The sequence below is a fragment of the Polypterus senegalus genome, chromosome 7 (genome assembly GCF_016835505.1).
Source record: "Polypterus senegalus isolate Bchr_013 chromosome 7, ASM1683550v1, whole genome shotgun sequence".
In the NCBI taxonomy this organism is placed as follows: Eukaryota; Metazoa; Chordata; class Cladistia; order Polypteriformes; family Polypteridae; genus Polypterus; species Polypterus senegalus.
The window spans coordinates 56,445,761-56,461,125 of NC_053160.1; the positions used below are offsets into that span (position 1 = coordinate 56,445,761).

At 35.9% G+C, this 15,365-nt stretch overlaps 1 protein-coding gene across 1 annotated transcript in view; it reads left to right on the top strand.

Moving 5' to 3' along the window:
• Positions 1–15,365, top strand: part of adamts6 (ADAM metallopeptidase with thrombospondin type 1 motif, 6) — a 311,123-nt gene that overhangs the window by 171,806 nt on the left and 123,952 nt on the right. The window contains exon 11 of the mRNA XM_039758682.1: positions 14,143–14,284. Coding sequence (XP_039614616.1) covers positions 14,143–14,284 — 142 coding nt within the window. The remainder of the gene's footprint in view (positions 1–14,142; positions 14,285–15,365) is intronic.

Sequence of the window (15,365 nt, forward strand, 5' to 3'; positions counted from 1 at the left end):
ACATTTCTCAAGGTTATTGCGTGAGGTAGAGGCAGGCGAGTGGGTTGGGGGGGGTCCTTTGATAGGCGATCCCTTGTAGTTTCCAGTCAGCAACATGCCTTGGTCCGGAGTGCACTGTGCTTTTGCTGTCGAACCATTCTTCAAAAACAACAAATCCATAATCACTACACAATACACCTTCTGAACTCACTTCACCATTCATCCTAACGGTGACTTCCCAAATTGGAAAACAATTCTTCAGTGGGTGGCTAAATTTAGACAGACAGATACAACATTAAACAGAAAATCTCCAGGTCGTCCTTGGACTGTATGAACACCTGAAAACATCCAAGCTGTAAGGGCATCAATTTTGCAGTCTCCTAGACGTTCAGGGTGCAAATAAGCTTCTACCTTAGGCACTTCCAACACATCTCTGAGTAGGATTTTGCATGAGGACCTTAACGTCCATCTGTGCAAAGTGATTGTAGTGCAGGAACTCACTGAGAGAGACTGGGAGCACCATAGAGAGTTGTATGCGAACATTCTGCAAACCATTCATTGAGATGCCATCATCATGTGCACTGACAAGGCACAATTCCATTTGAATGGCTGTGTAAATAAGCAAAATGTTCTCTATTGGGCTGACACCAACCATCATGAACTTCATCAGAGACCCCTGCACAGTGAGTGTATTACAGTTTGGTGCACCGTTGGAGAATTTGGCATTGTAGACACTTACTTTATTGACGAGGGGGAAGCAACGGTCACTGTCACTTCAGAACATTACATTGAAATTCTAGAGAAATTTATGCAGCCCCAACTGGAGGAAATGAATGTGGTGGATGCCTGGTTTCAACAGGATGGAGCAACAGCTCATATGGTGACGAGATCCATGCAAGATTTGCTTGAGATATTTCTGGGGAAGCTAGTCTCCCTGTGTGGTGGTATCGGGTGGCCTTCACGTTCGCCTGATCTTGCTTCGTGCAATTTCTTCTTGTGGGGCTATCTCAAGATGAAGGTATACACACACTGACCTCAAAACCTTGAAGCCCTCAAGGATGCTATTGCCCACAAAGTCGACGCTATTCCCCTTGAAATGTCCGAACGAGTCATGTGAGCGTTCTGAAATCATCTTGAACAGTGTTTCGCTAATGATGGCCACCACCCTGAAGATATCATTTTTAAAACACAGTGAAAAAAATCTATTTTGTATACCTTTTTTATGTTGTAAATAAATCTATTTTATCTTGTAGCGTTTTTGTAGAATAAACATTTGAAATGTGGCACTTCTTTATTTGGCTCACCCTCTATTTAGACACTACCTAAACAGAAGGGAGAGCAAACACTAAAATACCAAAAAAAATGCCATTTAAGACTGGAAAATTGTAGCACTAACCAAATGTTTTGAAAATAATTTAAATTCAGAGAACTGCAAAGTGCTGTTGATAGGTCTTAAGAACAAATTATAAATACAATTAGTTGTTTTCGGTTTATATTGATTCAACATGCTCGTCCTTCTATCAGACCTAATAAAAAAGAATGCAAAGTATATCAGTTGGGGTATATTATGCTCACTGTTTGTAATAAAATAATGAGACCAATTTCAAATTATTTTTTGCAGTTCTGGATTGTATAAAAAGATATATGTAAGCTGGAATCATCTAGTGAAAACCAAATAGGTGTTCAAGACACGACTATAGTAAATATCATACTCTGCTACTTACAAAATTACCATGTGGTTAACTTCTGTGTTTGAAGTTCAGTTATTTAAAATGTTCAAAGATGTTAGAAATTTAGTTTAGCAGAATAAATGTTGATTTTCCTTTAATTCCTCAAATGAATTCCTTTGGAACCAGCGCTTTTTAAACTTAAGTCATCCAGGATGGGTCTTGGTTAATAAGCAACTGTGAAATTCATTGACTGCCTTTGCCGTTGAATCTGCCAACAGTTCCAAAATTAAAAAAATATATATTTTTTTAGAGTAGATTCACTCACTTATTGCAGGTCTGTGGCATTTACATAATATGAATAATAATATATTCTAAGGCGGCATGGTGGCACAGTGGGTGTCTGCGTGGGTTTCCTCCCGGTACTCCGATTTCCTCCCACAGTCCAAAGACATGCAGGTTAGGTGCATTGGCGATTCTAAATTGTCCCTAGTGTGTGTGCTTGGTGTGTGCCCTGCGGTGGGTTGGCACCCTGCCACGGGGTTTGTTTCCTGCCTAGCGCCCTGTGTTGGCTGGGATTGGCTCCAGCAGACCCCTGTTACCTTGTAGTTAGGATATAGCGGGTTGGATAATGGATGAATGGATAATAATTTCTAAAAATGGCAATATATAAACTATAATTCTTTGTATAAGACCAGATGCACATGAGTATACAGTATATAAGCCAGGGGTTCCAGCATGTGGCATAAGGGCTACATGTGGCCTGCATTACTTGAACATCTAGCCGGACATGGTCCTAGAAGTTACTGGCACAAAATCATTTGTAGTAGCCATTCATCATGCTTATGCTTAGCCGATACTTAACCAAATTATATGAAAAGGCTCATAATCCTCTCATAATTTATGTGTCTTTCAAATCAACTTCTTAAAATATTTTACAATGCTTTATGAGTGCTTCTAAGGCTGGCGACACACTGCATTACTTCTAATCAGACAGCATGTCAAACTGAATGACTGCAGTTTCTGGATGTCATCATCTCCTTTTTTCAAGGATCTGATTACATGATTAGCAAAAGCAGAGTACGATGGATTACATCACTGTATTTTAATTTTTCAGCCCAATTTCAAAGTATTGCATTTCAGCACTTTTCAAAAGTATTGTGAGCTCACTGAATTTTGGCAGCCAATTTTTGTACAGCCTGACAGTGTCAGAGCCCGTACAAATAGTTTCCATGTACATTATGATGATTTCAATCTCACCGCATTTTTTTTTTTCATTTTACATTTTATTGTTGTACGAGAAACACAAGATATTAGACAGAAAAGACTCTCTTCTTGTTATCTATTTTCCTTTTTTTCTAGCAGCCACATTGTATGCATTGTACTTCTGGGTGATCATAGGTTGTCAGCTTTTGAAAACATATGAGCCTGCCCATCATACTTATGACACAATAATCAAGCAGGTTTTATTTTGGATGACTGTCAGACTGGTATAGCTGGTCATGGTAGGGCAAGGCAACTGTCACCAACTCACTCAAATCATGCAAATGAAGTCTATGACTGAAAATCACGTGAAGAATTGTTTAGAGCGATGCAGGCCTTAGTGTCTGTTTTTCAATTGAATACCAAGACCAGTAAATGATAATAACAGACAGTTAGGAGGTGGGATGTGCAAAAGGGGAGGGCTGATGGAAATCCAGAGGCTCTAAATTGTAAATTTGTGATTTAGAAGATTAAAAGATTAAAGCTGCACACAAAATAAGTGTTAGTGCAATAAAGATGGGAATTTGGTTTCCTGCCACTCATTCTTCATATCTGGTGACAATGGCATAGGAAACCCTTGATACATAGTTTGTGAGCATATTTTCTCTGCAGTTTGCCAGAGTTACTCAGATTTTTGCGAATGTCTCATAGACAGGAGTCTGCAATCTGAACTTCATTGTGCTGTCACTCATGTGTCCTCTGACTATAAAGAATTATTTCTTCAAGACAACATCAGAAATCTCACTAATATAAGCATTTGTTGTTTGTCAAAAGTTAACAGTTTTTTTTAGAAATATGTTAAAGCAAATTCTAAAGGGTCTTTTTAACTGTTATTTAAAAAATGATGGCTCAGAGATTGATTTTGCTCTTGCTAATTATAAAGAGGTGTTGTAATTTCTCTTTTTTTATTGTGTACACCTAACATTAAGTATTCTTTCTAAGGAAACATATTGATTTCTAATTATGTGATGACAAGAGCTGCAGCCCTCAGTAAATAAAAATAAAGGTTGAAAAATACTGATGCAGGGTAATTAGTTTTTGTTTCTACTATTCAGAAGTGGCAGTAACACACTTAATTACATGCTCTTAAACACCTGATTTTGATGGCTATTGTGCATAATACTTATTAATGTTAATTTTGTTAACCCATGATAGTCTTAAGTTCTATGAAATGGTCCACATATGTGAATTAATTGTTTTAGTTTATACAGTAGAGGCATATTGTTTAGAGTTTCTGGCCAGTAGGTATTAAAACAAGGATTCAGTTGTCCACTTGTTTAGCTGCAAAGTTTGCATATTCTCTATTTTTTCACATTAATCTTCTTGAGGTTTTGAAATATTCCTCATATATGCCAAAGATTAACATTTTATTAATTGATCTTTATTTTATTTACCACTGTTAACAGCATGCACAGTGATAGACTTATAATATGCAGCAATCAGATTATGCCATTCAATTGACCAAAATGTTATTAGTATCAGTGTATGCTGCGACATATTGGTGTCTCATCAAGGTTTGGTTCCTGTTCTGCTCCTGTTGATTTGGAATAAGCCCTGGTTCCCCACAACACCTTAATAGAAAAAGTAAATTCAAGGAATGATTTGATGGTTGAATTATTTAGTTATTTTTTGATGACCATGTCCTTTGAAGTTACCTATACTATGTATGAGTCAGTGATAAAAACACACCTTGTTAATATCTAATTTTTTTTCACCTGTTGCAATAACAGGATGAATAAATATGACAATTGTATGTACATATCAACTGAACGTGTATCCATAGGAAAAATGCCTTTCTTCAGGTGACGCTTAGTACTGATCTTAGGGAAAAACAATACATAATTCTTCTAAATTCTAGTGCAGCCAATCAAATACAGTCTTCAGTCTCCACTCTGTCCTATTAAAATAAAACCTGTTATTGGCCCATCTTCACTAGTTAAAAACTACATAACTTGAATTGCTGCAGCTATAAAGGTTTTAATACATTGTTGCATTTTACTGAATTCTAGATAATTTACATATCATATCACTTATATGGTCGAAAAGAAAAAAAAGCAAAATACACTCTTCTTTTTCCAAGGTCTTGACTATTTTTCATTGCAGACATTTTTTAATAGATTTAAATGGTGGAAAATAGTCTATATTTTAAAAAAATTGTTTCATATTAGTACTTCTGAAACCTTTAAAAGAACAAAATCCTGTTTTCATACAAGGGTAAATCTAAAAGGAAAGGCAATTTGAAAATTACAATGTAATGACAGCAGATAGAAGCCGATGTGATAGAACATGTTTGTGATGGCTTATGGTTGTTGTATTTTGTCAGCTTCTATCTATAGTGGTTACCATGTACAGTGAACCCTCGTTTATCGCGGTTAATCCGTTCCAGACTCTACCGTGATAAATGAATTTTCGCGAAGTAGGATTCTTTATTTATAAATCAAATATTTTCGCAGTTAGAGTATAGAAAACCTGTTTACGACCTTCTAAATACGTTTTTTAACATTATTAGAGCCCTCTAGACATGAAACAACACCCTTTAGTCACCATTACACTCGTATTACTCAATATATTAGACAAAATAAGAGAAAATAAGACATATTAGACGTTACAAATATCATATTACTAGGCACTCGCCTTTTAAGGTGACCGACTTTTATCTTCAATTATTGTGCGCTCCATGTGTACATCAGGCATGTAAGTGTAGAGAATGAGAACATCAAAGTGTCCATTCATAACATCTTTTTTTATCCCCTCAAGTGCCTGTCCAAAGTCGTACAATGTCAGCCCGAATCTGTACCGCTAAAGACGGAGTTTAATGCACTAAATAAGCTATAGATGAGAATAAGCAAGCACCATCTCCCCTGATATTTACTATGCGGTGAGGCATTTGTACTCCATCAACATTAATTATTTCCAGAGACATAATTTTTTCTATTTTTCCAGCGCATCGCACAAAAAGCAAGGGAACGATGAGAGCACCAGAACTCTGCTCACATCGCGTCGCTCGTACCTCAAGCCGCAAGTAGTAAGTCTGTAATAAGCGGAATACCACTACGCTTTGCACTCATGGGACGGAAGGACAATCCCGAGCGCTTTTCTATAGTAGATTATTGTACTGTACATTTAATTGCACACAACCACTAACCTATGAAGGCACGACCTCAGTAGGAGAGTCTTCAGAGGTGGTGCAGTATCTTCAGCAGGTGCATTGTTGTCTTCTTCCGCTAAAGAAGTACTAGGAGTAGGCAGTGGGTGTCTGAGTGCGCGGCTGAAGTACATCTTGATAGGCAGTTGCTGGCGCTGTCTTTTCACATGCGTGAGGAGGCTTTTGTAGGGTATTGCCATCTTTAATCATATACAAGAGTTTCACCTTCTTCTGGATAGTAAGCATCTTCCTCCGGCGCTTAGTTTTATTGTCAGAAGGCTTAGAAAAAGCAGCACGTTTAGGAGCCATCGTAGGGCTTAGATAAAAATTCTCAGAAAGCGCATGCGTAGTGACGTAAGCGTGTATGAGAAAAAAATCGCGACAGAGTGAAGCCGCGAAAGTCGAAGCGCGATATAGCGAGGGATTACTGTAATTTTCAAATTGGCTTTACTTTTTGATTAACCTTTGTATGTAAATGATGAAAGGTAAGGATATCAGTAGGATAGATATACACAACAAAAGCAGCCACTTTACTAATACTAAAAAAATAATAAAAATGGAAACCACTAGAGAATTTTTTTCATGCAAATTTTCAGAGGTAAACAGCTTAGAAGATGGTAATGCCTGGTGTATTAAATCTCTGCTACATACATTGGATCTGAAATCAAAGATTAGAAGGAGGACACTGATAATAAAATATATAACTTGTGTAATTATATGTCTGCTGTTACAAAAAATGTTTCTAGAGCCTTATTCAATATAAATGGCATCAGAGGAACAAAGCAGTAAATACAAAGGCAAAGGGTTGGAGCAGGCATCCAATTTATTGGCACAACTACCTAGTCTTTTGAATAAAGACCAGGGTTCAGCATTGCTGAGAATTCATATGTAAAAAATATTTTGGGGTAGTATTTTGTAGTAATGTCCAATGCCTGACAGGACTGTAGAGTTTTAAGTCATTCGGTAAATTAAGGCAAGAGTTTACTTTGAGAAAGGTGCAAAGTTAAGACGTTAAGGTTTGGTATAGTTAGTGCTACTGTATTGTGTAGTAAAGTCCATAAATTCACTCCACCCATTTCTTTCTCTTTTTATTGACAAAACATCATCTGTTATAATGTTTATACCTGTGGATGTATTTGAAATCATGAATGTTGAAAACATTGGCTGCCTTTGTGAATTTATATCTGTTGCCCAGATTGATACTGTATTTGAGCTACAGTGATCACCAAAATTTGCTCTGAGTGGTAAGCTGGTTTATATGCACCAGACACTGCCCTCCAGGTGATATTTTATTCCCACAGGAGTCTATGTTTTCTCCTCCTTTGCTGCCACATAGTCTTAAACAGATTATCTTAAATAAGTAAATATATATTAGCTTTCTGCTATGTCTTTGGCACTAACCAAAGCTGGTAACAGTAGGGAATGGGTGGGGGGAGAGGGTATATTTCAGGATGTGAATTGACCAATAAATCAAAACCTTTCAATGACAACTTGATACTCACTTCACTGCACAGTACAGCACCTGCAAAATTGTTGTAGCAGTGCTGATATTTAGGCAGTCTTGTGTACCCTTACTACCCTTACCTTACCTGTAAACAGTCATTCACATGCAGACACCATCTTTTCCTAGGAGATGGCAATGACCTCAGATTTGGAGGTGCTGCCTCTCATCCCAACAAGTAACACTCATCTGCAAGTGCTGGATCTCACAATTCAGATACATTTAAGAGGAAAAAAGCAGCAATGATCCAACCTTTAGATAACCAAGCTGAAACCTTGGTTTCTCTTTAATATACTGTCCTTAACATTTCAAATAGGGACAAGACAAGACAAAAACCTTAAAACCAGAGAGTTATGTGCCCTGTGGTACTTAGCGGGGTATTGTTGGTTCTTCAGTTCTAGCTAAACACTGAAATATTAGTTTATTACTATTTGGAATGCTGTCACTTAGGATTTGTCTCTATTTAGTATACAAATCACATCATTCATTGATACAGCATCTGCAAACAAAAACCATTGTACTTCTGACTATCATCATGCAGAGTAGTCATGTTTTGTGACATATTATTGCCCTGGAAGGCTGTATGTGAAAGACTGCTGCAGCTCTACTTTTTCTATCCTGTCAAAATAGTAATCCCCTTTAAAGTGTGCACTGATCAAGGGGGTCACCTGTTGGCCCCTGCACATTCCTGTTGGGAACTAAAGTCCCCTTAGAGGACTGCCAAAGGTTTATCTTAATAATGGGCTTCTTTATTGAATAACAGGAAACAACATCAACACACTTTTAAAGTATAACAAGGCTTCAATTTCCCATTTTTGTTGGTCACTGGAAACAACAAAACAGCAAATAAGTACTGGGGACAAGATGTGTATTTGCCTTACGCTGTTCTCAACCATGTTCCATGGGTTGGAAGGAGGATCAAAATAATTTCAACTCATAGCGTAACATTGTCTGTAACATCTGAGAAAAGTTACTATCAATAAAATGCAGTTTCATTAGAGGGTAACAATGGTGCAATTTTAAATAAATTGCTTCAATTTGTTCCTGTATAGGAAAAATAGTTACTGCAAAAGAGAGGTTATTTAAAATGCTTGTAATTTGTTAGTTAAGAAATAATAGGAATATAAATGGCCTTTTTTTTTCAATAAAGTAGATATAAGGAAACTTAATTTATCACAAGGTATAACCCTTTCAAACACTGACAGTAATCTGATTTTCTGAGCCTCTAAGGATTTACTTCACTTTTCCCATCTTACACAGTCTGTGTGACTACCTTCCTAACCAGGTAGCTCCTAAGTGATTTTAAAAAGAGTATCAAAATTCATAATGCAATAAATGAAAACAAACAAACAAGCAAAAGGCACAAGAATGCCAAAACAAAAAAAGAAATATTTTCAAAAAACTATATGTAAAGTTTACCAAAAAGAAGACTAATTGTTTTGAAAAAGTGGAATGAGCAAAATCATCAAGCTATTCTTATTCCTTAGATAACTATTTCTCCTATATTTTCAAGTTATATTATCATCATAATGTCACATAACTCAGTACATTATCCATCCATCCATTATTTAACCTGCTATATCCTAACTACAGGGTCGTGGGGGTCTGCTGGAGCCAATCCCAGCCAACACAGGGCACAAGGCAGGAAACAAACCCCGGGCAGGGCGCTAGCCCACTGCAGGGTGCACACACACACACACACACACGCACACACACACACCAAGCACACACTGGGGACAATTTAGGATCACCAATGCACTTAACCTGCATGTCTTTGGACTGTGGGAGGAAACCCACACAGACATGGGGAGAACATGTAAACTCCACGCAGGAAGGACCTGGAAAGCAAACCCGGGTGTCCTAACTGCGAGGCAGCAGCGCTACCCACTGTGCCACCATTCTGCCGCTCAGTACACTAGGCACGTAAATGTACTAGCATGACTTAATGGTATCCCTTATACCCTGTAGCCTTAGAAGAAACAAAAATGTGAGCCAGGTAAATTGTTCTCAAAATCAAAAAAATAAATGAAAAATATATGTAAAAACAGAGTAAAAACATGCTCAACACAAACTGAAAACAACAGGGTTTATAAAATGCATGCTGAAGTGTAAAAGGAAACTGCTTTCACAGAAGTGGATTGAACTCTTGGGAATATTAACTTATCAGACACTTCACAGAGCATGAAAGATCCACTTTGGCGATTAGGAAGGCTTTATATTGCCTCCCATCCTTCAGATGGCAATTTGTGAGGTTCATCTTAACAGATTACTACACAGTTTGAATTCTTAATCTTGTTCAGTTTCTCATTCTTACAATGATACAATATTTTAAGCAATACAATAGCAGAAATGCATGTCAAATTTTTGCATTAAATTGTTAGAGGATGTCTTATTTTCTGTTCTGTATATAGTCAAGCTCATTTTGAAAGTTATACAGTAAGAAATATATGGTATAATTCCTAACAATTATTAACATAAACTATTGGAGGTACAGTGCCAATAAAAATTATTCACACCCTTGGACATTTTGGCATTTTAAAGTTATACAACATTTATTCACATTGAATTTAATTTGTCTTTTTTGACATTGAAATACAGAAAAAAACTCTTTAATGTCAAAGAAAAAACAAATCTGTCTGTGCAAAGTGATTTAATTAACTACAGAAATTAAGCACAAAATAATCGATTGAATAAGTATTCAGATCAGTATTTGGTAAATGCAGTTTTGGCAACCTTTAGTCTGTATATTCAGGTCTCTATGAACGTTTGCAAATTTAGACGTAATTTTTCCCCATTCTTCTTTTCAAGACTGCTCAAGCTTTGTCAAGTTTCATGGGGATTTTAGTAAACAGCCTTTTTCAAGTCCAGCAACAAATTCTCAATTGGATTGAGATCTGGGCTCTGGCCGGGCCACCATTAACATTTTTGTTTTTAAGTTATTCCTGTGTAGCTTTGGTTTTATGTTTGGGTTGTTTTCTTGCTAGAAAACAGCTCTTCTCCCAACTTGCAGGTTTTTAAGTGACTGAATATGTCCTCCTAGGATTTCTCTGTATTTTGTTGCATTCATTTTATCCTTCTACTCTCACAAGCCTGCCAGGGCCTACTACAGAGAAGCATCCCCACAGCATGATTTTGCCACTATTATGCTTCATGGTGGAGATGTGTTTTTGTTAATGTGCAATGTTTTGCGTACGCCAAACATGCTATTTAGTTTAATAGCCAGAAACCTCAGTTTTGGACTCATCTGACCATAGAACCTCCTTCCAGCTGACTTCAGAGTCTCCTGTGTGCCTTCTAGTAAATTCTAGATGAGATGTCAAATGCATTTTGGTTTTCTACTCTGCAATATACCCGTGACTTGTGAAGCACCCAGGTGACTTTTATTTGGTCCTAGGTTCACAACTGAATTATACTGCATAGGGCTTTGCGTATTTTTAATAATCATTTCACCAGGAAAAAAAACAGCCCAAATATTTGGTTTCGAGTTTTCCGGTTGCTGTAAATTCCTCTAAGATATGTGTTTTATTCATAAGAGCAGCTGTTCATGTGAACACTGGAAGGTATATTTATCTGTGAAAAACAGCAATCTGTTCTTAAAGTTTAGCTCTCAGTGTTCAGGTTACCCAAAGTTGCAATTTTTCCTTAACTGACTACTAGTTCATTTCCATCATTGGTGAAGGCAAGTGATAATTTTGACTAAAATTCAAATTTAAGTAATACTTTAATGGTTGCCAATATGTTTCAAATCAAATAAGAAAAGATGACATGATAAATGATCATCAGAATATGCTTGAGTGTTCTGTTTGATACATTTTCTCATTTAATCAATGTGAACATTGACCTCGAATTCATACAACCACATTAATAATTTTCTTTATAAAATTTAAATGCAGAATTCATACTAAAATATCTATGTCAATAAGAGTCATGTGCTGTATTTTAAATACTGTATTCTCTTTATAAAAATGTATGATAAAAGTATGACCCTGTATTCGGATTCAGCGGGTTAGAAAATGGATGGATGGATAGATGATAAAAGTTACTTAAACAGATTTAGATTGTTTGCTTTGCCATAAGTGGCTGTTATATCTGCTATATTAACTGAAACTAAAGAAAGAAATGTCTTCAGTAGTTTTTTTAGTTAATTAAAGGACACCCAATGCAAGTTGTATTGTTTAAAGTTTTGCATTATGAGACATTTTCACATATCCTCACTATTTGAAAGATCTAATCTTTTATATAGATATAGTAGTTTAAATAGATACATTTTTTTTAGAACTTTCTGCTTGGTGAAAAGGTTGTTTTATTTAAATAGATGCCAACTTTTCCAGACATACCTATGTGAACACTTCAGAAGTACTTAACGGGACAAATCATTTCGTGTTTGCATAACAAATAAAATTGTAAAAAAATCTGAACAAATCGCTGAGATTCTAAAGCTATAGTAGGCTCAGTAGGCAAACTTCTGAATTAACAAAAAGTGGAAAAATGAATTTCTAAGACATGTCACTATTATTATGAGCACAGTGAAGAGGGCTGGCAAGGATTTATTTAAATTAATTAATATACAAAAGAAAATTTTAAGTGTGGAATGCTGTTGTTAGAGATTATTAACACAGTTGGACCCAAATGTAGTGAACATAAAAAATAACCTGTAATTAAAACAGTAAACATAAAGAAATAAGTCATATATTCATATATTATATGTCTCTACACACATTGGAGTATAATGAGGGAGATTTATATCTGAATGAATTTCTTGATAAAATTAAAATTCCAAAGCTTTACTTGCTGCTCACAGAAAAGGCCGTGTAACCAGTTTATCAATATCGAAGATGCTTTAAATACAGTACATCAATAAATACATTTAAATACATTGCAAAGTGGGACAGCTTACAGTCCAGCTGGTTATGCTTAGGATTTTAAAAATCATTTTCTGTTAAATTATCACTTTTAATACTAAGTATGTTTGAGGAAGCTTGAGAAGATAACTTGCTACTTCAAACTCAATACCAGAAATCAATCATTGTCCTTCCAAACAAGAATAAAGATTGGAGAAATTACGTCATTCTATAATATGATAAGATCAAACTGTTTTTTAAAGGTAGACAGATACCTGTCAGATGTATGATGATCGTGTGATGTAGTATATATGCCTCTTTAGTATCTGACCTTCCAGAGGTCTTGCTATTCATAATCTAAACTCTACATCAATTTCTGTAATGCATGGAGACATGCAGCTAAAAATTGTGCTTATTGTGCACATTTCAAGATTAACATTATCCACAATACATCAGTGGTTGAACCCTAACTGTGAATGATGATATAAAGCTCCAGCCTCTATAGGTCATATGTTTGGGAATTGTCCTGAATTGAGGCTATTCAGGGGGAAACTATTCACATGTTTTCCAGATGCTGTCAGAGTTACTATTAATCCTAACCTTTTAATGGCAAGTTTGGAGTAACACTGCATATGATAGATTATGTAATGATAAATTCATTGTTATTTCCTTGTCTACTTTGCTTCCTTCACACTTTACTTGCACATCAAATTATTTTGCTCAATTGGAAGAAGCCTAAACTATCTGACGTAATTTAATGGAAAACTGATTTATAATTCTATCTTAAACTAGAAAAAAAATTCTTGTCGCAAAATTTATGTTTTGAAATAAGTCTACCTGACCACTTCCTCATTTATTTCTTTCCCACTGTTTTAATAGATATATGCAAATAGGCCTTTGTTCATATATAGTACAGGCCAAAAGTTTGGACACACCTCCTCATTCAATGTGTTTTCTTTATTTTCATGACCATTTACATTGGTGGATTCTCACTGAAAGCATCAAAACTATGAATGAACACATGTGGAGTTATGTACTTAACAAAAAAAGGTGAAATAACTGAAAACATGTTTTATATTCTAGTTTCTTCAAAATAGCCACCCTTTGCTCTGATTACTGCTTTGCACACTCTTGGCATTCTCTCGATGAGCTTCAACAGGTAGTCACCTGAAATGGTTTAATTTACATTAATTAATTATAACTCCAGATGTGTTCATTCATAGTTTTGATGCCTTCAGTGAGAATCTACCAATGTAAATGGTCATGAAAATAAAGAAAACACATTGAATGAGGAGGTGTGCCCAAACTTTTGGCCTGTACTGTACATCTCAAAACTGATTAGTGATGTGACTTTAAGAGTTGGTTATGATTTAATGCATCTTAACTCATTTGAAAATATTGATTAACTATATTTTTGAAAGGATTGTGTTTTGTACATTTTAATGTGATTTTAAGCTCAATAAAATAAAACAAATGCCCAATTCAAGTCTAAAATGGTGAACTTTCACTTTTTCTTAAATTAGTGAAACATCTTATTGAAATTTTCTTGATAGTTAATAAACACAGAAATAACATTTAAGGAATACTGAGGAGAATTGATTTTTTTTTGTATGTGATGAACTAATCCATGTTTGTGGAGCCAGGTAGGTTTTCATATCAACTATCGACCTGAAATTGTACTTTGTTCATTATTTTTAAAATGTTGCAAAAAATATTATTTGGATTTTTTGTTGTTGTTTTTGACAGTTCAGGTCGTGGGACATGCTTAGACAATGAACCACCAAAGCGGGACTTCTTCTACCCTACTATAGCTCCAGGGCAAGTCTATGATGCTGATGAACAGTGTAGGTTCCAGTATGGGGCAACGTCTCGACAATGTAAATATGGGGTAAGCAGTTTGAAATCCTCATAATTTGATCATTTTGTCAAAGTACTCTTTACAACAATCACTGAGCCTGTCAGTGTCTGTGAGATGCTTAGTAAAGGCTCATAAAGTGCCTATTGCAGACTGAGCCTTTGCTTATTGCCCTTTCACTCTGAATAATAGGTGTTTAATGCTCATAATAATCATATGGGAACCTATTCTTCATGTAGTTACATCTAATAACATGGTGCTTCGTACTTGTAGAATCTTTATAGGAGGATAAGTTTGACATTGTGAAAAGAATACATTTTATGTACTTATTCTCTAGATAGTCTGCATAGAAGGCTGAATATTCCTCTTTCTCCATAAATTAAACTTCTAAATTGCTTAGTGGCCATAAACTCTAGATTGATGGCTGTGCTTCTGATGCTTAGTGTCTTTAAACTTTATATACAAGGTATAGTATTGGATGTTTATTGCTCATATAGTCTGCAGAGGAGTCTGAACCTCAGATGTGTAGTACCTGTACAACACACATATTACCTGATGTCTTGTAATTAGGACCAAGGCATTCATGTAATAGGTGGAGCATAAGGAAAGTAGTACCCAATGTGACCACAATGAGGTTCATGTAGGAGCCTGACCTACATGTCAGTGCACTGGGATCTGTCGGGTCTATACCAGAGATTTGGTCTAAGGTGACGAAAAGGGGAGTCATGAACTTAGGGTCCAAAAGGGTTTCTTAGCAGGCTACACCCAAGGTGCCAAGTGGCCCCAGAGATCATGTAAGAGACTGTGCTTCAAGTGGTAATTAGAGTAACAATGGAGACCATGTAGATCTATAACCTACCAGACTGTATACGGTTTAATATAGTTTGCACAAGAGATTTATATGAGGCCTGATCTCAAAAAGTTTGCACACTTTGCATTTATGAACCATATAAAGAAGGATACAAACATCTACACCCAGTTTTTAAAACAGTGGATTCTTTTGACCTCCTGCAATATCATCAGTAAAATAAGATAATAAAGTTATGCAAACTGCATATACTATTGAGCAGTTTTCAAATTTCCATCACTGTCAGTATTATGCTATGATCTCATG